Source organism: Rhinopithecus roxellana, chromosome 12 (genome assembly GCF_007565055.1).
Source record: "Rhinopithecus roxellana isolate Shanxi Qingling chromosome 12, ASM756505v1, whole genome shotgun sequence".
In the NCBI taxonomy this organism is placed as follows: domain Eukaryota; kingdom Metazoa; phylum Chordata; class Mammalia; order Primates; family Cercopithecidae; genus Rhinopithecus; species Rhinopithecus roxellana.
Genome location: NC_044560.1, coordinates 118,033,203 through 118,055,592, shown reverse-complemented (window position 1 = coordinate 118,055,592; position 22,390 = coordinate 118,033,203). Strand labels below are relative to the sequence as shown.

The 22,390-nt window shown below is 46.0% G+C and overlaps 1 protein-coding gene and 1 pseudogene across 2 annotated transcripts in view; both read right to left on the bottom strand.

Moving 5' to 3' along the window:
* The window catches only part of LOC104676040 (zinc finger protein 761), a 27,776-nt gene extending 5,386 nt beyond the window's left edge, over window positions 1-22,390 (bottom strand). Inside the window, exons 1-3 of one of the 2 annotated variants that reach the window (XM_010380728.2) lie at window positions 22,351-22,390; window positions 6,381-6,468; window positions 2,562-2,688 (exon numbers count right to left, since the gene is read on the bottom strand). In XM_010380728.2, the coding sequence (XP_010379030.2) occupies window positions 2,562-2,688; window positions 6,381-6,395 (142 nt within the window). In that variant the 5' untranslated portion in view covers window positions 6,396-6,468; window positions 22,351-22,390. Of the gene's footprint in view, window positions 1-2,561; window positions 2,689-6,380; window positions 6,767-22,350 lie in introns of those variants that run through there. The other variant, XM_030942040.1, reaches the window with a different exon arrangement.
* On the bottom strand, window positions 10,458-13,203 carry LOC104676039 (annotated as a pseudogene).

Genomic DNA, 22,390 nt, shown 5'->3' with positions numbered 1-22,390 from the left:
GCGGTGGCTCAAGCCTGTAATCCCAGCACTTTGGGAGGCTGAGGCGGGTGGATCACGAGGTCAGGAGATCAAGACCATCCTGGCTAACATGGTGAAACCCCATCTCTACTAAAAATACAAAAAACTAGCCGGGCAAGGCGGCGGGCGCCTGTAGTCCCAGCTACTCTACTCGGAGGCTGAGGCGGGAGAATGGCGTGAACCCGGGAGGCGGAGCTTGCAGTGAGCCGAGATCACGCCACTGCACTCCAGCCTGGGCGACACAGCGAGACTCCGTCTGGAAAAAAAACAAAAAAACAAAAAAACTTTGAGGCTGGCCAGGCATGATGGTTCACACCTGTAATTCCAGCATTTTGGGAGGCTGACACAGGAGGATCACGAGGTCAGGAGATTGAGACTATCCTGGCTCACACAGTGAAACCCCATTTTTACAAAAAAGAAAAAAAGAAAAAATTAGCCAGGTGTGGTGGCTTGTGCCTGTAGTCCCAGCTACTTGGGAGACTGAAGCAGCAGAATCACTTGAACCTGGGAGGCAGAGGTTGCAGTTAGCCAAGATCGTACCACCACACTCCAGCCTGGGTGACAGACCGAGACTCTGTCTTAAAAAAAAAAAAGAAAGAAAGAAATGAAAGAAGTCCAAAGAGTAACTCCAACCCACAAATACATATAAAGTTTTCCAGTAAAGGTAAATAAAAAGACAGAGAGGCTGAGCGCGGTGGTTCACACCTGTAATCCCAGCAGTTTAGGAGGCTGAGGTTGGTGGATCACTCGAGCGTGGGAGCTCCAGACCAGCCTGATCAAAAAGGAGAAACCCTGTGTCTATTACGGCCGGGCATGGTGGTTCACGCCTGTAATCCCAGCTACTCGGGAGACTGAGGCAGGAGAATCACTTGAACCCGGGAGTTGGAAGTTGGAGTGACCCGAGATTGTGCCATTACACCCCTGCCTAGGCAATAAGAACAAAACTTCATCTCATCAACAAATAAATAAATAAATAGGAAAAAAAAAGGACAGATACGAAAACTGGTGTAAGTATACCTTTTCTTCATAATTCAACTTTTTTTCTGTTGTTTAGAAGAAAAAAGCATGAAAAAGCACTGTACATATATGTTAATGAAAATGCAACATACACAGAAATAATTCTGACATAAACACAGAGTTCTAATAGAGAAAGAGTAGTTTTTGCAGGTTATGGAATTTTTTTTTTTTTTTTTTTTTTGAAACAGAGGCTCATGCTGTCACCCAGGCTGGAGTGCAGTGGCACAATCTCGGCTCACTGCAGCCTCCACCTCCCAGGTTCAAGTTACTCTCCTAGGTTAGATTCTTGAGTAGCAGGATTACAGGCGCCCACCACAGTGTCCTGCCAATTTTTGTATTTTAGTAGAGACGGAGTTTCGCCATGTTAGCCAGGCTGGTTTTGAACTCCTGACCTCAGGTGATTTGCCCGCCTCGGCCTCCCAAAGTGCTGGGATTATAGGGGTGAGCCACTGGGGCACAAGGATCCTTTGAGCCCGAGAGGCGGAGCTTGCTGTGGTGAGCCAAGACCGGACCACTGCACTGTGGCCTTGGCGACAGAGTGAGACTCCATCATAAACAAACAAACAAAAAGGAAAGAAGGGAGTCAAAGCAGGTCTGCACAAAACAGCAATGAAACACAAAAAGTAGCAAATGAGAAATGAAGAACAAAAACCTACAAGAAATACAGATAATATGTAACAAAATCACAAAGGTAAGGTCTTCTCCATCAGTAATACTTCAGCTGTAAGTACTTAACTCTGCACTCAGAAGGCAAAGACAGGCTCAATCAACGGGAACCAACTACGTGTTGTCTACAGGAAACTCATAGACTCATATTAGCCTTAAGGACACACATACGCAAATATTTTATTTTATTTTAGTTATTTTTTTGAGACAGAGTCTCACTGTGTCGCCAGGCTGGAGTGCACTGGCGATCTTGGCTCACTGCAAACTGATTCCCAGGTTCATGCAATTCTCCTGCCTCAGCCTCCTAAGTAGCTGGGATTACAGGCCAGTGCCACCACACCCAGCTAATTTTTGTATTTTTAGTAGAGACCAGGTTTCACCGTGTTGGCCAAGCTGGTCTCGATCTCCTGACCTCGTGATCCGCCCACCTCGGCCTCCCAAAGTGCTGGGATTACAGGCGTGAGCCACCATGCCCGGCCGCACAGATGCAAAAATCTTAAAAATAAAAGCCAATAATGAGGTATGGGGATTGGCGCCTGTAATCCCAGCTACTCGGGAGACTGAGGAGGATTTCTTGAGCCCAGGAGATCAAGGCGAATTTCAACAACACAACAAGACCCCGTCTGGAAAAAAAACAACTAAAAATTTGCCCAGCATGGTGGCATGCACCTGTACCAGCTACTGGTAGAGGCTGAGGTGGGACAATCACCTGAGCCCAGGAATTCAAGATTGCAGTGAGCCCTGATCCCACCATTGCACTCTACCCTGGGGGACAGAGCAAGACCTTGTATCTAAAAAAAAGAGAAAATACAAAGATACGCAAGGGCACATCCCCACTTCTGGAGGGAAGTTATCCTCACCCAGGGAGACCAGGTTCCTATAATTCTCCACCATCACATCCCTGTACAGAGTCCTCTGAGCAGGGTCCAGGCATTTCCACTCCTCCTGAGAGAATTCTATGGCCACATCCCTGAATGTCAATAGACCCTGAAAGGAAAACACATTTTAACCAAATGGTTATGGGCGGAGTTCTTATCTTTACAGAAAATGAGAAGAAAGAAAGGTGAAAGCATGGATTTAAATGCAGTGAATATTCTAACAAATCTGAGTAAGGGATTTCTCACCACACTTTGTCCTCCCAGTTGTGTTTTACTAAACTTTTTTTTTTTTTTTGAGGTGGAGTCTCGGTCTGTCACTCAGGCTGGAGTGCAATGGCGCAGTCTCCTCTCACTGCAACCTCCACCTCCCAGGATCAAGCGATTCTCCTGCCTTAGCCTCCTGAGTAGCTGAAATTACAGGCACATGCCACCATGACCAGTTAACTTTTGTATTTTTAGCAGAAATGGGGTTTCACCATATCGGCCAGGTTGGTCTCAAATCCCTGACCTCGTGATCCACCTGACTCAGCCTCTCCAAGTGCTGGAATTACAGGCGTGATCCACCGTGCCTGGCCAAGAAACTTTTTTCGACATACCAAGTGACATTCAGTATCTAGATGAGACAGAGTATGGATGATGTCTTCAGTGATGACAACATTCACAATGAAAGATCAGAAACTAATATCTGGCTGGGCATGGTGGCACATGCCTGTTATCTCAGCTCCCTGGGAGGCTGACACAGCAGAATTGCTTGATCCTGGGAGGCAGAGGTTGCAATGATTCAAAATCACGCCACTGCACTCCAGCCTGGGGAACAGAGACTCCATCTCAAAAAAAAAAAAAAAAAAAAAAAAAAAAAAATTAGCTGGGCACGGTGGCAGGCACCTGTGGTTCCAGCTACTGGGGAGCCTGAGGTAGGAAGGTGGTTTGAGCCTGAGGGTGGAAGTTGCAGTGAGCTAAGATCGTGCCACTGTGCTCCAGCCTGGGCAACACAGTGAGACCCAGTCTCAAAATAAAATAAAATACATGAAAACTAGATTATTCAAAGTATGAAAATCCATTTTATATATGTATATAACATATATAATATATGTGTGATATGTATCATATATAAATAATGTATTTGTTAGATATATGTATATTATATATACAAAACAAATATATATAAATATTTGTTATGCATAACAAATATATATCCATTACATATGTTATATATGTTTAATATATGTTATATATGTATAACAAAACAATGAAGCCTACGCAACTCACAAAAAACTAGATGTTAATACAAAGGGTTGTCATTTTCCCCAGATTTTCAAACTGTAAAAGTTGTTCAAAATATATACATTTGTGCATGTATATGTAGGTATATGTATATGTGTGTGTGTGTTTATATATATAAAGGCTTTAATAAAAAGTAGCAAGTTTTGTTTAACTGAAGAGGAATCTCATCTTGCTGGAAAAGGATACTTCAGCAATTGGGGGCAGGGGGTAATCTTGTGGGATCTAAGAAAACAGGAAATGCCACATCCTAGAGGAAGCAATCACCTTTCACCTGCCTGACCTGCAGGAATGGTCAGATATCTGTAGGAATGCAGGTGTGCGCAGAGGCAGCCACTATGGCACTCTTCACACAGGGAAAAATCGCAAAGGACCCACATGTTGTCATTCAGTCCATTTCCAATGCAGATGCCAAAGAGCAAGGTAACCATGTTTACTAACAGGACAACATGTCAATTCACAACCAGCAGAATCAAATATCAAAGTAAAATATTTACTAAAACACAAAGAAGAAAAAACAGACACTGGGGTCTACTTGAGGGTGGAGGGTGGGAGGAAGGAGGCAGCAGAAAAAATAACTATTAGGGGCCAGATGCGGCGGCTCACGCCTGTAATCCCACCACTTTGGGAGGCCGAGGCAGGTGGATCACCTGTCAGGAGTTCAAGATCAGCCTGGTCAACATGGTGAAACCCTGTCTCTACTAAAAATACAAAAGTTAGCAAGGCGTGGTAGCAGGCCTCTGTAATCTCAGCTACTTGGGAAGCTGAGGCAGAAGAATCGCTTGAACCCGGGAGGCAGAGGTTGCAGCGAGTTAAGATCATACCATTATACTCCAGCCTGGGCAACAAGAGCAAAACTCAGTCTCAAAAAAATTAATTAATTAAAAATAACTATTGGGTACGGGGCTTCACACCAGAGTGATGAAATAATCTGTACAATGAACCCCGATGACACTAGTTTACCTCTGTAACAAACCTTCACACGTAGCCCCAAACCTAAAGTGAAAACAGAAACATAAAAACTTTTTTTCTCTGTTTTTTGAGACGGAGTCTTGCTCTGTGCCTAGGCTGGAGTGCAGTGCCACAATCTCTGCAACGTCCTACTGCAATGTCTACTGCAACATGCGCCTCCCAGGTTCAAGCGATTCTCCTGCCTCAGCTTCCTGAGTAGCTTGGATTACAGGCACGAGCCACCACGCCCAGCTAATTTTTGTAAAAAACGTTTTTTTTAAATTTATTGTAGAATTTTTTCTAAAGCTTCATAATGATGCAGAAATACACGTGTACAAGACTTGCTCTGATGCCCGGCACAAAACTGACAGTAGCGGCTCCCCAGTGAGGCTGGAAGGAAGGTGGAGAATATGACTGGGAAAGGAGATGCCTTACGGCCAAGCGTCTAAGCTGCAGCTTTGCTTGGAGTTTCACCACAAAACAAATATACTCATCATGTGATCTTTAAATAGAAAAAATATATATTTAATAATAATTGTTGGGGCTGGGCACAGTGGCTTGCACCTGTAATCCCAGCACTCCAGGAGGCTGAGGTGGGCAGATCACCGGAGGTCAGTAGTTTGAGACCAGCCTGGCCAACATGGTGATACCCGTTACTAATAAAAATACAACAAAATTAGCTGGGCATGGTGACGTGTGCTTATAATCGTAGCTACTCGGGAGGTTGAGGCAGGAGAATTCCTCCAACCTGGAAGATGGAGGCGGCCGTGAGCCACAGTCATGTCACTGCACTTCAGCCTGGGCGATAGAGCAAGCCTACGTATATTTGAAATACAATAACATTATCAGAATATAATAATAATAATAAAAATTATCACCATTTTTACTAAAAACACCTGTTTCACAAGCCTCTCCACAGTAACACCACAGTCTCCATGAGCTTAATGTGCTAAGAACGGTTTAATGAATCTCCTGCTATTATTTAGGTTGATTTCATATTCTTAAAATAATGATGGAATAAAACACCTTGTATCATTCATGTCTGTGTCCAAACTTTCCATTCTACTTAGTAAGATTTTTGGAGTCAGAAACACACTAACTCACTCAATTACCTAAAAGTATAGTAAAAAATCAGGCAGAAAACATTTCTCCATATTGGTCTTCTTTTCTGGAATTTACCACATACTTTGTGCACATGAATACGTGACTTCCATTGGCAGCTGCTCTAATCCTGGTCCACAGAGAGCTGACAGTGCATCCAGATGTGGCCCCTGAACAATCCCTGCTGCCCAACAGCACTGACACCACGGGACCCTCACCCCGTCTCCATCCATGTCTGGTGTGAGCCCTTCCCAGGACCATGCCCAGTGCCGCCTCTTCCCAAATTCATGTCACTAGGTCACAGGAGATGGAATCTAAGCGAGATGAGAGGGACTGAGGGAAGGCACGGGTGAATGTGAGCAAACCTGTCAGGCAGGACGCTTCAGACTCAGAGAAGATTCCCAACTCCAAGGCCCAGGGTTTCTGAAAGGAAGGAGACAGAACAATCCACCGAGAATATCATCTCACCTGAGGAGGAGCCATCCCTGACTCCTCTGCTTTCCTCTTCCTCTTCTGGGTTTCTTCCTCACATACCAAGAGTGTTTGGAAGTCAGTCCTGAATGTTAGAAACATGTTGTTTATTGCTCAGAATCAAGACACCCCGTCCCTGTAACACAATGAAACATACAAAGGGGACCTCACCCTGGGAAATATGGTCCCTTGTGCTGCCCACCGCACCAGGGATGATAAACTCCTACAGGAAAACTCCCACTTCTCTCCTGAAGGAGCCCACACATATGCTGCAGCAGTGGGGAGCTGGGCTGGAATGGGCTTTCGGCCTGACCCAGCCCTGGGTCCCCAGACCCAGCCCTGACCAAACCCCATGCAGATACTGGGTGTGATGACTCACGCCTGTCATGCCAGTACTCTGGGAGGCTGAGGCAGATCTTTTGAACTCAGGAGTTTGAGACCAGCCTGGGCAACATGGTGAAACCCCATCTCTACCAAAAATACAAAAACATAGCCAGGCATGGTTGTGCACTTGTGTGTCCGTGGTCCCAGCTACTTAGGAGGCTGAGGTGTGAGGATCACTTGGGCTCAGGAGTTCGAGACCAGCCTGGCCAATACAGTGATACCCTGTCTCTACCAAAAATAAAAACTGAGCCAGGCACGGGTAACAGAGTAGCACTCTGGAAAGTGAAGGAGGGTGGATTACTTGAGGTCAGAAGTTTGAGACCAGCCTGGCCAACATGGTGAAACCCCATCTCTACTAAAACTAAAAAAAGTAATTAGGCTTGGTGGGTGTCTGTAATCCCAGCTACTCAGGAGGCAGAGGCAGGAGAATCGCTTGAACCCAGGAGGTGGCAGTTGCACTGAGCCAAGATCATGCCACTGTACTTCAGCCTGGGGTGACAATGTGAGACTCAAAAACAAAATAAAATGAAAATACAATAATTAGCCAGGTGTGACTGTGAATTATTGAATATACAATAATTACAGGTGAGATTACTCCTGTAATCTCAGCTACTTGGGATGCTGCGGCACAAGAATCATTTGAACTCAGGAAACAGAGGTTGCAGTGAGCCTCGATCATCAGACTACACTCACAGCCTGGACAACAGAGACTCTGTCTCAAAAAAAAACAAAAAACAAACAAACAAACAAAAAACGTTTCTGATGTGACTGATGCAGAGATAATAAAACCCGAGTAACGTGATAGAGACTGACGGGCAGAGGGAACTTCAGATGGGGGTGGGAGGGCATGGGAGACAGCTCTGAACCTAGACGTGAAGGAGGAGAAAAGGGACAGTGCCATGATCATTTAGGGACATAGGGTAAGAGCAGGGACAGTGACCTGAGACAGGAAGGGTTTTGATGTTTGGGAAAAGAGAAAAGCAAAGGTGACTGGGGCAGAGGGATTCAGGAGATGCGGGCAAGCTCCCAGGAGAAGGCTGGACACTGGCAGGGGCCCTGGACACAGGGCTGTGGAGTCACAGTGAGGAGTTGGGCTTTTGTCCTGGGGAACATGGGAAGCCAGTGGAGGGTTTCCTGCCAGGGACTGACGTGACTGCTTTAGATTTCACTGTGATATCCTCATACAGAGAAAGGCCCCGAAGATGGTCTCTGTGTCTGAGTCTACACCTCTGTTTCTTCCATTCTTTCGTGTTTTTTAAAAAATTGTTTTTTTAATTTTATTTTTGGGTTACTGCATCCCATTGAAAATTCTAATTACAACTGGGCACTCCCGTCTCCCAGAAGAAAAGCCACGCGCAGACACGCACTCTATTTTTCCAATCATTTCAGGGGTCAGGGTCACTCAGGTTGAGTTTTTCTGGTCTAGCCCCTCATCTCCAAGTTGCAGGGAAGCTCACTGGGGTCAGAGTGGGGACATCTTCACCAAGTTACCCTGAGAAAGTCTGAGATGAGTGAGGTGTGCCTCAATTCTTACATGGGGCCTGGAAGGGCTAATGGGAAGGGTTGGTCTTTATCACCCCTATCTTTGAAAATTAGAGAAGCCTCTTTCACATGCCTGGGCTAAAGAAACTTCTTTACAAGGTTCTGATGCCACTGATTCCCAACATTTAATTTTTCCTTACAAGAAAAGCACAGTAACATTTATAAAATGCAGAAGTGCAAACACACAGCTATTGACCTTGAAAACAGTGAAAGAGGCTCAGCTGTGGAACTAAGACATAAGCAAATTTTTTCAACCAAGAAAACATGGGTGGTCAGGTGCCATGTGAGCTGAGATCACACCATTGCACTCCACCCTGCACAACAAGAGGGAAACTCCACCTGAAAAAAAAAAAGAAAAAGAAAAGAAAAGAAAAAAGAATACATGGGTGCTTTTACAATAGCGTTCCATGTTGGGGAGAAGCTGAGTGTCGGAGAAAACCTGAGGCAGGGGTTGCTAGTCTGACATAATATAAAAAGAGTCTTGGAACATGGCGGGGTCCAGGGTCTAAAACCCCTTGTGGCCTTTGGAACTCCAAGCTCTGTGCCAAAGGGTGGAAGGCTGCCCTGCTGCATTACAATCTAAGCCCAAGGCATAAAACCCTGAAGGGGGCCGGCCCCTCCACACCTGTGGGTATTTCTCACCTAGTGGGATGAGAGACTGAGAAAAGAAATAAGACACTGAGACAAACTAAAAAGAAAGAACAGTGGGCCCAGGGGACCGGCACTCAGCATACGGAGGACCTGTGCTGGCACTGGTCTCTGAGTTCCCTCAGTATTTATGGATCACTCTCTCTACTCTCTCTGGTGAGGGGGATGTGGCAGGACTACAGGGTAATGGTGGGGAGAGGGTCAGCAGGAAAACATGTGAACAAAGGACTCTGTGTCATAAATAAGTTTAAGGAAATGTGCTGTGTCTCAATGTGCACATAGGCCAGATTTATGTTTGACTTTACACAAACATCTCAGTGCAGTAAAAAGCAATATTGCCACCAGCATGTCTCACCTCCAGCCATAAGGTGGTTTTCTCCCATCTCAGTTAATAGAATGGACAATCGGGTTTTACACCGAGACATTCCATTCCAGGACGACCAGGAGACAGATGCCTTCCTCTTATCTCAACTGCAAAGAGGCCTCCCTCTTCAACTAATCCTCCTCAGCAAAGACCCTTTATGGGCTGGGGGAGGGTCAGGTCTTTCCCTTCCCACGAGGCCATATCTCAGGCTGTCTCAGTGGGAGAAACCTTGGACAATACCCAGGCTTTCTTGGGCAGAGGTGCCCGCGGCCTTCGGCAGTGCATTGTGTCCCTGGGTATTAGAGACTGGAGAATGGCGATGACTTTTACCAAGCATACTGCCTGCAAACACATTTTTAACAAAGCACATCCTGCACAGCCCTAAATCCATTAAACCTTAAGTCAACACAGTGCATGTTTCTGTGAGCACAGGGTTGGGGCTAGGATTACAGATTAATGGCATCTCAAGGCAGAAGAATTTTTCTTAGCACAGAAAAAAATGGAGTTTCTTATGTCTTCTTCTTTCTACAATAGACACAGCCACAGTCTGATCTCTTTCTTTTCCCCACAGACCCCTCGTGGCTTGGATGGAATCCAGGGCTCAGGGCATAAAACCCCTCATGGCCTCTGGAATGTGCCTAGACTTGCTGGTTCCTTGCTTTTAGCACTTCCAGGCTCATAAAACGGTTTTATCTTAAACTAAAAGAACATGTTCCCCATGATCTCAAGTAGCAGAATATGTTCCATATAAATGCTAAACCACACACCTGTAGATCATGTGCTGGATGCACCACTTCCTTTCAACCCCCACAGTCGCACCACCTGCTTCTTTGTTTGACCACCAATAACTAGTGTGGGCTTCCAGAGCTCGGGTCTTTTGCAGCCTCCATACTAGCGTTGGCCCCCTGGACCCACCTTATGCATCCTTAACTTGTCTTTTCTCATTCCTTTGACTCCACCGGACTTCATAGCCCCCGCGGCCTAATGTTGGGTGTGGCCATCCCAACAGTTCCATGCCAATCCATGCCATCTTTCAACATGAGTCCAGAAGGGATCAGAGGGCCTTGAGGGAAGCATGTACTTAATAGCTCACAGCTCAAGATGTTCACAGATGACATAAGGAAAGAAAACTGAAAAACAGACTAACTGGTTAAACTGTATTTTGATGTTAAGGCAAAAGGTCACTGACATCTTTACCAGGTACACATGGACACAATCAACCTTCTGTATTAGGTACCAAAGTTTTCCAATAAATAATAAAGGCTGGAAAGCATGTAGACCTTGATCTGAACCGGACACAACTAGTTTCAAACAGAAACTATTTTGAAATTGTTTTTTAAAAAAATCTAACAAATTCTGGGGTCAATAGGAAAACAACAGGAAAATACACTTGTAGAAAAAAAAATGATGTGAGCTAATTATAGGATGTGACAAAGGCATCTTTCAGAAGTGATTATTTTATTTTATTTTTTTACATCACAACATGCTTTTTACAGACATTATGCATTATGCTCACATTCCCTTAAATGTTGTTTCGGAAGTTCTTAGCCTCTAGCCCAGCTGGAATCTCCAGGAAGAGGCAGAGATAGTTTGGCAAAAAAGACGCAGTGGAGGAGGGAGTGGCGAAAGGAGAAAGCAGCCTTCCAGTTAAAGATCAGCCCTCAAGTAAAGGTCAGCTTCCGGCAGGCTGGCCTCAGGCAGAGTCACGGTCAGAGGAAGGAGCAGCAGCAGGGGGGGACTGGCGTGTTCTACATCTCATTCAGGTCAAGCAGAGTCTCGTCCCGCACCCTTTGCGTAGAGAGGTGTTCCTCTTTGGTGCATTTCACTTTATCTTCCAAGTCCTCAATTGTCTTTTTGAGCTTGGCTACTGATGTGTCATCAAACTCAGCACAGGTCTCTGCCTCCTTGAGATTATCAGTAAGAATCTTCATCTCTTTCTCACATTTGTCTTCTTTTTGAGAGTACTTTTCTTCAGCTGCACTCAACACTTCAGGTTCTGGTCCATCAGTCTGATCTGTTCATCCATCTCCCAGCAATGCGACTCAGCCAGCTCAGCTCCTTCTTCTGTGCCTTCCATGTCTCCTTCAATGATCACCAGCTTATGAACCACCTCTTCATACTCTCTATCTGCCTCTTCTGCAATGTGCTTAGCTTCTTTGAGTTGGAGTTCCATCTTTTCTTCATCTTTTAAGGCTGGGTTTTCAATAACCTTTATACCACTCTCACTCTCATCAGCATCTTTTTCTACTTCCTCCAGCTTTCTACTGCTCACCTTCCGGTTCCTGCTTCCTCCACTTGGCATTGCAGCCTCTTCTCTATGATTATGTATTAAAAAAGAAATTTTGAAAACTAAGATTTATCTTGGCTAGGCATGGTCGCTCATGCCTGTAATCCCAGCACTTTGAGGAGGCCAAGGCAGGCGGATCACCTGAGGTCAGGAGTTCAAGGCAGGCCTGGACAACATGGTGAAATCTCATCTCTGCTAAAAGTACAAAAATTAGTTGGGCTTGGTGGCACGGGCCTCTAGTCCCACGTACTCAGGAGGTTGAGGCAAAAGAATTGCTCGAAACCGGGAGGCCTAGGTTGCGGTGAACTGAAATCATGCCTCTACACTCCAGCCTGGGTGACTGCACGAGATTCTGCCCACCCCCACAAAAAATAAAATAAATAACAAAACTAACATTTGTCACAAACTGCAAAAATAAAAATAAAAAAATAAAGAAATGAAGAGGAAACATAAAGAAAATAAAGTAAATCTACTACACATGAGAACAAAAGCACTTTTGATGTCCCTTTTGTTTTTTATTTGTGTGTGTATGTGTTTGCTTGTTTTTGTGAGATGGAGAACCCACTCTGCCACCCAGGCTGCAGTGCAGTGGCATGATTTTTGCTCACTGCAATCACTACCTCCCAGGTTTAAGTGATTCTCACGCCTCAGCCTCCCCAGTATCTGTGACTACAGGTGCACACCACCATGCCTGGCTAACTTTTGTATTTTTAGTAGAGACCAGGCTTCACCATGCTGGTCAGGCTGGTCTTGAACTCCTGACCTTAGGTGACCCACTTGCCTCCATCTCCCAAAGTGCTGGGGTTACTGGCAGGAGCCACCACATTTTGATGTCCCTTTTAAAAAGTACTATGTAGGCCAGGTGTGGTGGCTTATCCTTGTAATCCCAGTATTTTGGGAGACCAAGGCAGAAAGATCTTTTGAGCTCAGGATTTTGAGACCAGCCTGGGAAACATAGTGAAACGCATTTCTACAAAAAAAAAAAAAAAAACAAACAAAACTTGCCTGACTTGGTGGTTCATCCCTGTGATCCCAGCTACTCAGGAAGCTGAGGTAGGAGGATCACTTGAGCCCAGGAGGTCGAGGCTGCAGTTAGAAGAGATCACGCTGCACTCCATCCTGGCTGATAAGAGCCAGGCCCTGTCCCAAAATATTAATTATTAAATATTTAATTAAAATATTATGTAATAACAGAAACTGATTTTTTTTCCCCACATCACTGCACCACTTCCTACCCCACCCTGCGAAAAGGGAATAGAGTAATTCACAACTGAATAAGTCACTGCCCTCTGGCTGAATAGGGATTCCAAGTGGAAGCTGACCTCTATGCCAAGATTTATAGAATGTACATGCCTTATAGATAGGGATTTTAAAATTCTCAATCTCATTTGTATAATTTAAACAAATTTTAAGTTATTAGATTATATACACAGAAGTCAATATGTCACAAGTAATCATAGCCAATGAACTCACCCACTCGTCTGAACCCAAAGTCCCTCACTCTTTTTATTCTTTTGAGACAGGGTCTCGCTCTGTTGACCAGGATGGAGTGCAGTGGCATGATCTCGGCTAACAGCAGCCTGGAATTCCTAGGCTCCAGTGATCCTCCTGCCTCGGCCTCCAGAGTACTTGGGAGTACAGGTGTGCACCATCATGCCCAGTTAATTTTATTTGTTTATTTTTGGCCGAGACGGAGTTCTCACTGTGTTGCCCAGGCTGGTCTTAAACTCCTGTACTCAAGCAATCCCCTTGCCCCAGTCTCTGAATCACAGAGACTGAGATTACAGGAGTGAGCCACAGCAGCCAGCCCCTTTTTCAGGTACCAATGCAACCTCATATGCAAGAAGAATAAAAATTATTATTTCAGTTAGTTGAAATTTCTGGAGTACAGGCTGAGGACAACCCACCTGGGTTTGCTGTAAATCATGCACCAGTAGTAGCAGAATTAAAACCAGGAGTAATTCCTGTTCGGGTTCATCACTACCCAGTTCCTGAAAAGTCCATACAGGGCATCTGCAAACATTTAGAACGGCTCCATAAACGTAAGATTTTAGTCCAATGCCAGTCACCTTAAAACACACTGCTTTTGCCAGTTCAGAAGCTGTTGCCAGGGCCAGGTTCTAATGAATACAGGTTGGTGCAAGATTTGCATGCTGTAAACCAGGCCGCGGCAACTATCCATCTAGCAATACCCAACCCGTATACTTTGATAGGACTTATGCCAGCAAGTGCTAGTTTACAGTCTTAGACAAGGATGCTTTCTTGTGCATCTGTCTGGCACCAGTCAGTCTATCTTTGCATTTTATAAGACAAAGAAGCATCACAGCTCACGTGGACTAGACTCCCACAAAGGTTAAAAAAACTCCCACAATCTTTTTTCTTTTCTTTTTTTTTTTTTTTTTGACTCAGAGCCTTGTTTTGCTACCCAGGCTGGAGTGCAGTGGCGCAATCTCAGCTCACTGCAACCTCTGCCCCCTGGGTTCAAGCAATTCTCAAGCCTTTGCTTCCCAAGTAGCTGGGATTACAGGCACCTGCCACGATGCCTGGCTAATTTTTGTATTTTTAGTAGAGATGGGGTTTCACCATCTTGGCCAGTCTGGTCTTGGACTCCTGACCTACTGATCCACCCACCGCGGTCGCCCAAAGTGTTGGGATTAGAGGTGTGAGTCACCATGCCCTGTCCTCTCCCACAATCTTGAGAGAAACATTGGCCTCAGACCTCATGGCCTATATCCTTCCAAGTAACAACTGCGCTTTGTTGCAGTCTGTAGATGAGCTTCTTTTGCCAGCCCCAACCTGAGAGGGCTGTTACCGGGAACCTACGATCTCCTCCATCTCCTATAGAAAGCAAGTTACAAAATATCAAAAAAGAAAGCCCAAATTTTCCATGAAGAGGTTACATATCTAGGTTTCATAGTGAGCCACGAGGAACACTGGCTTGGCTATGAGAGGAAGCAAGCCGTTTGCGCGCTTCCGACCCTGACCACCCAATGACAAATAGGAATTTTCAGAGGCAGCAAGATTCTGCCGCATCTGGATTCCAAATTTTTCACTGATGGCTAAGCCGTTATATGAGGCCACAAAAGGAGGAGAAAAGGAGCTCCTCCTTTGAAAAACTAACCAAGAAATAGCCTTCAAACAGATCAAGGAAGCTTTAACCCAGGCCCCAGCCTTGACACCACCAGACATAACTAAGTCTTTCTCTCTATATGTTCATGAATGAGAAAGAATGACTACAGAGGCTCTGACTCAACGTACAGGATCATGGCACCGCCCAGCGGCATATTTCTCCAAACAACCAGACTCCGTGGCGTTAAGATGGCCTCTTTGCCTTAAGGCATTAGCTGCCACCATCTTGTTAACACAAGAAGATAGCAAATTCACTCTAGGACAGCAACTAAGCATCCGGGCGCCACATTCAGCCATAACTGTGATGGATCAAAGAAGGCATCATTAGTTATCAAACCCGAGGACGACGCGGTACCAAGGGCTTCTATGTGAAAACCGTCACACAACTTTAGAACAGTAAACACCCTAAACCCCGCAACTCCGCTCCCAGTCAAACCGGGAGCTCCCCGTATGACTGTGTTGAAACAGTAGGTGAGGTATTCCCCAGTGAGAAAGATCTTACAGACAGACCTCTCCGAGACCCAGATGTCAAGTACTTCACAGGTGGAGGCAGTTCTGTGCTAGAAGACGTTCGACGTGCCAGGTATGCAGTGGTAACACTAGACTCAGTAGTAGAGGCTCAGCCTCTGTCCACTGGAACATCAGCTCAAAAGGCAGAATTAATAGCCTCGACAAGAGCACTGTTGCTAGAAAAGACAAGAAAGTCAAGTTTATACTAATTCTCAGTATGCTTTTACTACATTGCATGTACATGGAACTATATATAAAGAGAGAGGACTTTTATCAGCTAGAGGCAAGAAATAAAGTACAAAGAAGAGATTCTACAGCTCTAGAGGCTGTATAGGTTCCAGAAAAAGGAGCTGTAATGCACTGCAGAGGGCACCAAAAGGCAAGGACGCCAGAAGACAAAGGAAACAGAAAAGCAGACAGAGAGGCAAAGCGGGCAGCATCGATTACGCTTCATTTTAAAATGGAAACCTTAGCTATGCCTCTCTTCCAAGAACCTCCTCTCAAAGAGGACCCAAGTTATACTCCAAATCAAAGAACATGGTGTGCCCAGGAAGATGAAAAATACATTAAAAGAAAGTAACAGAAGTTCTTCTATAGGAGAGTAGCCATTCCAAAGATGTTTGTGAAGCAAATTCATCAAGAAACTCATATAAGAAAAACAGTTATGTAGTGAAATGTTATATAGTGCCATTTCTTTTTTTTTTTGAGACGGAGTCTCGCTCTGTCACCCAGGCTGGAGTGCAGTGGCACTATCTTGGCCCACTGCAACCTCTGCTTCCTGGGTTCAAGAGTTTCTTCTGCCTCAGCCTCCCTACTAGCTGGGATTACAGGCACCCGACACCACGACCGGCCATTTTTTTTTTTTTTTTTTTGTATTTTTAGTAGAGATGGGTTGTCACCATGTTGGTCAGACTGGTCTTGAAATCTGGACCTCATGATCTGCCTGCCTCGGTCTCCCAAAGTGCTGGGATTATAGGCATGAGCCACAGCGCTGGGCCACGAAAATGCCATTTCTATGTGCCGTGGCTCTCTGCTGTCACTCGAGCTGTTTGCCAACAATGCTTAACCTGTGCTCAGAATAACCCACAACAGCGGCCCACTCAACCCCAAGAATTCAAGAAGTAGGAGCCAGGCCTTGTGAAAACTTGCTTATAAACTTTACTGAACTGCCCCACGCCAGAGGCTATGGGCATATGCTCGAGCTTATTTGCACCTTTTCAAGGTAGGTTAAGGCTTTCCCCACCAGGACAGAAAAAGCAGAAGAAGTGACTGAAGTATTGATAAAAGACATTATCCACAGGTTTGGACTGCCTCTAACTTTAAAGTCAGAAAATAGGCCAGCATCTGTAGCTGAAATAGTTTAAGATTTTACAAGACTGCTAAAAATAAAAGAGAAGTTACACACAGACTGTCAGCTGCAAATTTCAAGGAAAGTAAAATGTATGAACTGGATACTGAAGAAGCTACTGAAGAAATCCTGCCAAGGAATTCATCTAAGATCAGGTGTTTCCTATGGTCGTCCTCCGACTCAGGTGCACCCCCACCAAACAAACTAGGTATTCACCCTATGAAAGTTTGTTCAGTCAGCTTTCTCCAAGCATAAGTCAAATTAAAAGTGAACTCCAACAACTAGAGGAATTAACTTCAAGAAAGCAAATGCAGGCTTTAAGAATAGCCATGCAAGAAGTCCATCACTGAATACGAGAAAGAATGCCTGTAAGTCTGACAGATCCAGTACACTCCTTTAAACCTGGAGACTCTGTTTAGGTTAAAAAGTAGAATCCAGCTTCTCTAGGACCCGTATAGGATGAGCCCGATACTATAATCTTGTCCACACACACTGCTGTTAAACTTGCAGGAATCCTGCCTTAGATCCACCACAGTCAGCTGAAACCAGCAGCTCAGGACAAGTGGACCAGCCAGCAAGACCCAGATCATCCAACTGGGCTGATCCTGAGATGAGACCAAGCTGCTGCTGAGGACGACAGCCCTGCTCTGGTCACTCCGGAGGCTGACCAGTCTATGCATGGCTGAAGCTGGAGGGGATGACAAGCCCTGCTCTAGTCACACACGGGAAGCTGACTAGTCTATGCACAGCCAAAGCGTGAGGATTCATCAAGTAAGTAAATGTGCTTAGAAATCTTAAGACTAGTAGTTTTCGGCCGGGCGCGGTGGCTCAAGCCTGTAATCCCAGCACTTTGGGAGGCCGAGACGGGTGGATCGCGAGGTCAGGAGATCGAGACCAACCTAGCTAACACGGCGAAACCCCGTCTCTACTAAAAAATACAAAAAACTAGCCGGGCGAGGTGGCGGGTGCCTGTAGTCCCAGCTACTTGGGAGGCTGAGGCAGGAGAATGGCGTAAACCCGGGAGGCGGAGCTTGCAGTGAGCTGAGATCCGGCCTCTGCACTCCAGCCTGGGCGACAGAGCGAGACTCCGTCTCAAAAAAAAAAAAGACTAGCAGTTTTCCTTGTAATAGTAACTGTTTCATTCTTGTTCTGTCATTGTGTTCAACCTCCTCCCCCAGGCAAGGCCCTCTTCTGTCCTTGCTGGATGTGAATATGCTGTCCATTGTTTTGCTGTTGTTACCCCCCTTAACCATGTTAGAAGAAGCACCTATAGAAATGTGTCCCCACTGTACACATACTACCTGGTCATATAACTATGACCACTGAATAACTAACACTCTATTGTACCATACTTATTATGAGTGTACAAGGACTCACTTAAGAACTTGTACTGGCCGGGCGCGGTGGCTCAAGCCTGTAATCCCAGCACTTTGGGAGGCCGAGATGGGCGGATCATGAGGTCAGGAGATCGAGACCATCCTGGTTAACACTGTGAAACCCCGTCTCTACTAAAAAATACAAAAAACTAGCCGGGCGACGTGGCGGGCACCTGTAGTCCCAGCTACTCGGGAAGCTGAGGCAGGAGAATGGCGTGAACCCAGGAGGCGGAGCTTGCAGTGAGCTGAGATCTGGCCACTGCACTCCAGCCCGGGCGACAGATCGAGACTCCATCTCAAAAAAAGAACTTGTACTTATAAAGGCCAGGCACGGGTGCTCATGCTTTTAATTCCAGCCCTTTGGGAGGCCAAAATGGGTGGATCACCTGAGGTTGGGAGTTCAAGAGCAGCCTCACCAACATGGAGAAGCCCATGTCGAATAAAATACAAAATTCAACAGGCATGGTGCTGCATGCCAGTAATCACAGCCTTTCGGGAGGCTGAGGCAGGAGAACTGCTTGAACCCAGGAGGTGGAGGTTGCAGTGAGCTGTGATCACGCCATGGCACTCCAGTCTGGGCAACAAGAGCAAAACTCCATCTTTAAAAAAAAAAAAAAAAGACTTTTACTTATAACCAGACCACCCACTCAATTACTCAATTTGTGACCAGGAAATAACCAACCTGATGTATGTTACAACCTCAAGTTTTCACCTGGTGAATAGTTTAAAATTCGTGCAAGGTCAAAAGAAAGTCCCCTCTTAAACCAAACCAAGGTCCCTCCCTTTTACTGAGGGCCTATTTCTCTGTATTTTGATGCTTGTCCAGCAGCAGACCTAGACTCACCCGTCTGTGGTAACCTACCTGTACAAAGATATTATAGAAATGACTATAAATACATATGCATGCCACCTTGTTCCCCTGGGACGCCAGAAAAAGATGGTGAGTATTGCATATCGTGGCACCCAGCACACAACAAAGGCCAATTATGCTTATCGAAATGCCGGCAAAACCAGATTGTGAAACAAAAACCTGTCGTCCTATAAATTTCACCATTCTAAAGCCAGACTTACCGACGTGCACTGCAGGTTACCCCATACATGTCTCTACACACCAATGATTCCGAGTTTTCAAATCATTCCATAAGCACGTAGACCAGAAGTTACCACAGTCTCCTCCTTTAGCTAAAAACCTGTTTGCTCAGGTAGCTGAAAACATTGCTAGCAGCTTAAGCATTTCCTCATGTTGTTTGTAGAAGGACTAACATAGGAGACCAGTGGCCTTAAGAAGCAAAAGAGTTCATGTCACAAGGTAATTTAACTCTAACTGACTCTTCCCCCGAACCGATGCTGACATGTTCAAGTGCCTCGCTCTTAAAAACTTCCATTATCTGGCCGGGCGCGGTGGCTCAAGCCTGTAATCCCAGCACTTTGGGAGGCCGAGACAAGCGGATCACGAGGTCAGGAGATCGAGACCATCCTGGCTAACACGGTGAAACCCCGTCTCTACTAAAGAAATACAAAAATGTAGCCGGGCGAGGTGGCGGGCACCTGTAGTCCCAGCTACTCCGGAGGCTGAGGCAGGAGAATGGCATAAACCCAGGAGGCAGAGCTTGCAGTGAGCCGAGATCCGGCCACTGCACTCCAGCCCGGGCGACAGAGCCAGACTCCGTCTCAAAAAAAAAAAAAAAAAAACAAAACTTCCATTATCAGGAGATACCATGCTGTTCGCTAAGGAAAAGCTTTTATGGACTCAGTAGAAGAATTCCCTTGTTTACGACAGCAATACTATAATAAAACACTAAAGAAAACTTCGTGGCAAGGCAAAGATGACTCCAGATCACCTCATCCAAATCCATTCTCCCGTTTCTCTTCCCTAAACCACACCTAGTATCAGCTTGAAGCTCCCAATACCTGGCAAGCACCCTCCGGTCTCTATTAGATCTATGGGCCGTGTGCCTGCTGACCGTTGCCAGGAAAGTGGACAAGGGCTTGTGTACTTGAAACAATTAGACCATCTTTCTTCTTACTCCCACTGCAACAGGGAGAACCTTGAAGGTATGCTGTCTACAATAACGTTAAAGAAAAAAACAAAAGAGATATAGACATAAGAAAAGACATAAAGATAGAAGATTAGAGGCCGGGCGCGGTGGCTCAAGCCTGTAATCCCAGCACTTTGGGAGGCCGAGACGGGCGGATCACGAGGTCAGGAGATCGAGACCATCCTGGCTAACACGGTGAAACCCCGTCTCTACTAAAAACTACAAAAAAAAAAACTAGCCGGGCGACGTGGCAGAGCCTGTAGTCCCAGCTACTCGGGAGGATGAGACAGGAGAATGGCGTGAACCCGGGAGGCGGAGCTTGCAGTGAGCTGAGATCCGGCCACAGCACTCCAGCCTGGGTGGCAGAGCGAGACTCCGTCTCAAAAAAAGAAAAAAAAAAAAAAAAAGAAATCACTGACAAAATTAAAAAATTAGCCCATGTTTCAGTCCAGACTTAGACAAAGTAGACTTCTGAGTCCCTGTTTAGAGGCTGGTTTTCCTCCTTCAGTAGGTTCAAAACCTTAATAGGAGTAGTTCTAGCCATACTAAGAATTTGTTTAATGCTCCCTTGCCTCTTACCTCTCTTGTTAAGAACATTCAATCAACGACAAAAGCAATTGTAACCAGGCCGACTACGACTCAACTAATAGCTCTATGTGAGTATCAGCCTGTGCCTAAAGAAGAAAACCTGCTCTTTCATGAGGAATTCAGTAACAGTGATGCTTTCCATTAAATTCTTATTTATAACAAGCATCTAAGGGAGGAAACTGAGGCAGAAAATTAAAAAATAAATATGCATTCATTCACTCCAAGAAAAGCAATGGGCAAGGCAAGTGTTAAAATGAAAAGAAGAACCAGTTTTCCTCTGCCTAGCAAGCTCACTTCGAGGACAGTTATAAGATAACGCTGTTTGCGAAGTCGAAGCCAAAGGAACGGGCTCCAGACAGCCCCCCACCTTCCCAGAACAAGGGTGAAGAAAAAAAAGGACAAATCTGTGTATTTAGCTGTTTTTGTTTTTCTTTCAACGCAGCTACAAGGCCACCAGCGATGGAAGGACACAAGTTATGCTATGCTATAGATTACGTGACCTATCAACATATGATTAACTGCTTTTATTCTGCAATTTTGAAACCAAAAAACCGCACTCTGTGTTTGTTGAAATGCACAGCTTTTTAGATGCAAATCCACTGAGCCAGTGCTTACCTTAAATAAACAGCCTTCTGTCTCCCCCATATCAGTCTCTCTAGTCCTCAGTTTCCCACACCACCATCTCTGCACCTCTTCTGCTCTCCCCATTACATTCTCTCTTCCCTGTTATACCCCCCGACCCCACTCTCTGGCAGCCTAGATCCCCAGGTGTCCTCCCTGCTGCGGTTCTCCCTCTGTTCTCCTTGCCAACAGCACCACTGTGCTCTGTCTGCCCCGGCTCCAAATCCCTCCTCCTCTCCCTCAGCCTGATGAGCCTTCCTCTTTGCTGCCCCTCTCCCTACATTGCTGTCCTTCATCTCTCTGTACATCTAGCTTTCCTCTACATTTCTCCAGTTGCTTTTCTCCTCCTGCTTTCTTATCGTTTTCTTTCCACTTTTGCTGTCTCTTGGCAAACCCCTCACCATCCTCTACTTTGCCATCTGTTGTGGGTCTTTCTCATTCTTCTTTTCTGTCTCAGGTTTTCTACTGCTCTCTCTCCGTCTCCTGATCCCTTTGGCCCACACAATCACAGGAGGGTTTGGAGTAAGACGCCTGCATCCCGGGGGTGCGCATTTTCCACGGGCTGGAGCTGGGCAGGCAAGAACACCCCGTGTCACAGGGCAGGCCCCGGGCACCTTCCCAACGCGGGCTCAGGAGAAGCGGCGACTGTAGAGGGGAGATCTGTGGAGCAGCAGGGCCCGGCACGAGGACGGGGGTGAAGGGGTGACGGCGCGTTAAGACAAGGGTGGGGTCTGCAGGATCCCAGGACAAGGCAGAGGACGCGGCCTTCCCGAGACTGGGGCAGCGGCGCTGCGCTCCAGGGGCCTACGAGGGCGAGAATCCACCTCTGGGGTGAGGACTTTAAAAAGCGCGCGGCGGGAGGAGTCAGAAAAAGGGTCAGAACAGGAAAACCACGCGATAGAAAGTGTATACATTGCCCTATAGCAGAAAGACCCGGGACGGGACCAGCTTCAGGGCGACCTTAAACCCAAAAGGAAGCGACCCCCGGCCTCTCACGGGGATGTCTCAATTTGCTCTGGGTGAAGGAAGACGGGCGAGAATTTCCAGGTTTGTGGGGATCCCAAGTCCCAGGTACAGAAGAGCCGGAAACCTGGGAAGCGCAGAGTTAATACAAGACATGGCGAAACTCACGCGCCGCGGCAAGACCGTCACTCCACGCGATCCGCTTCCT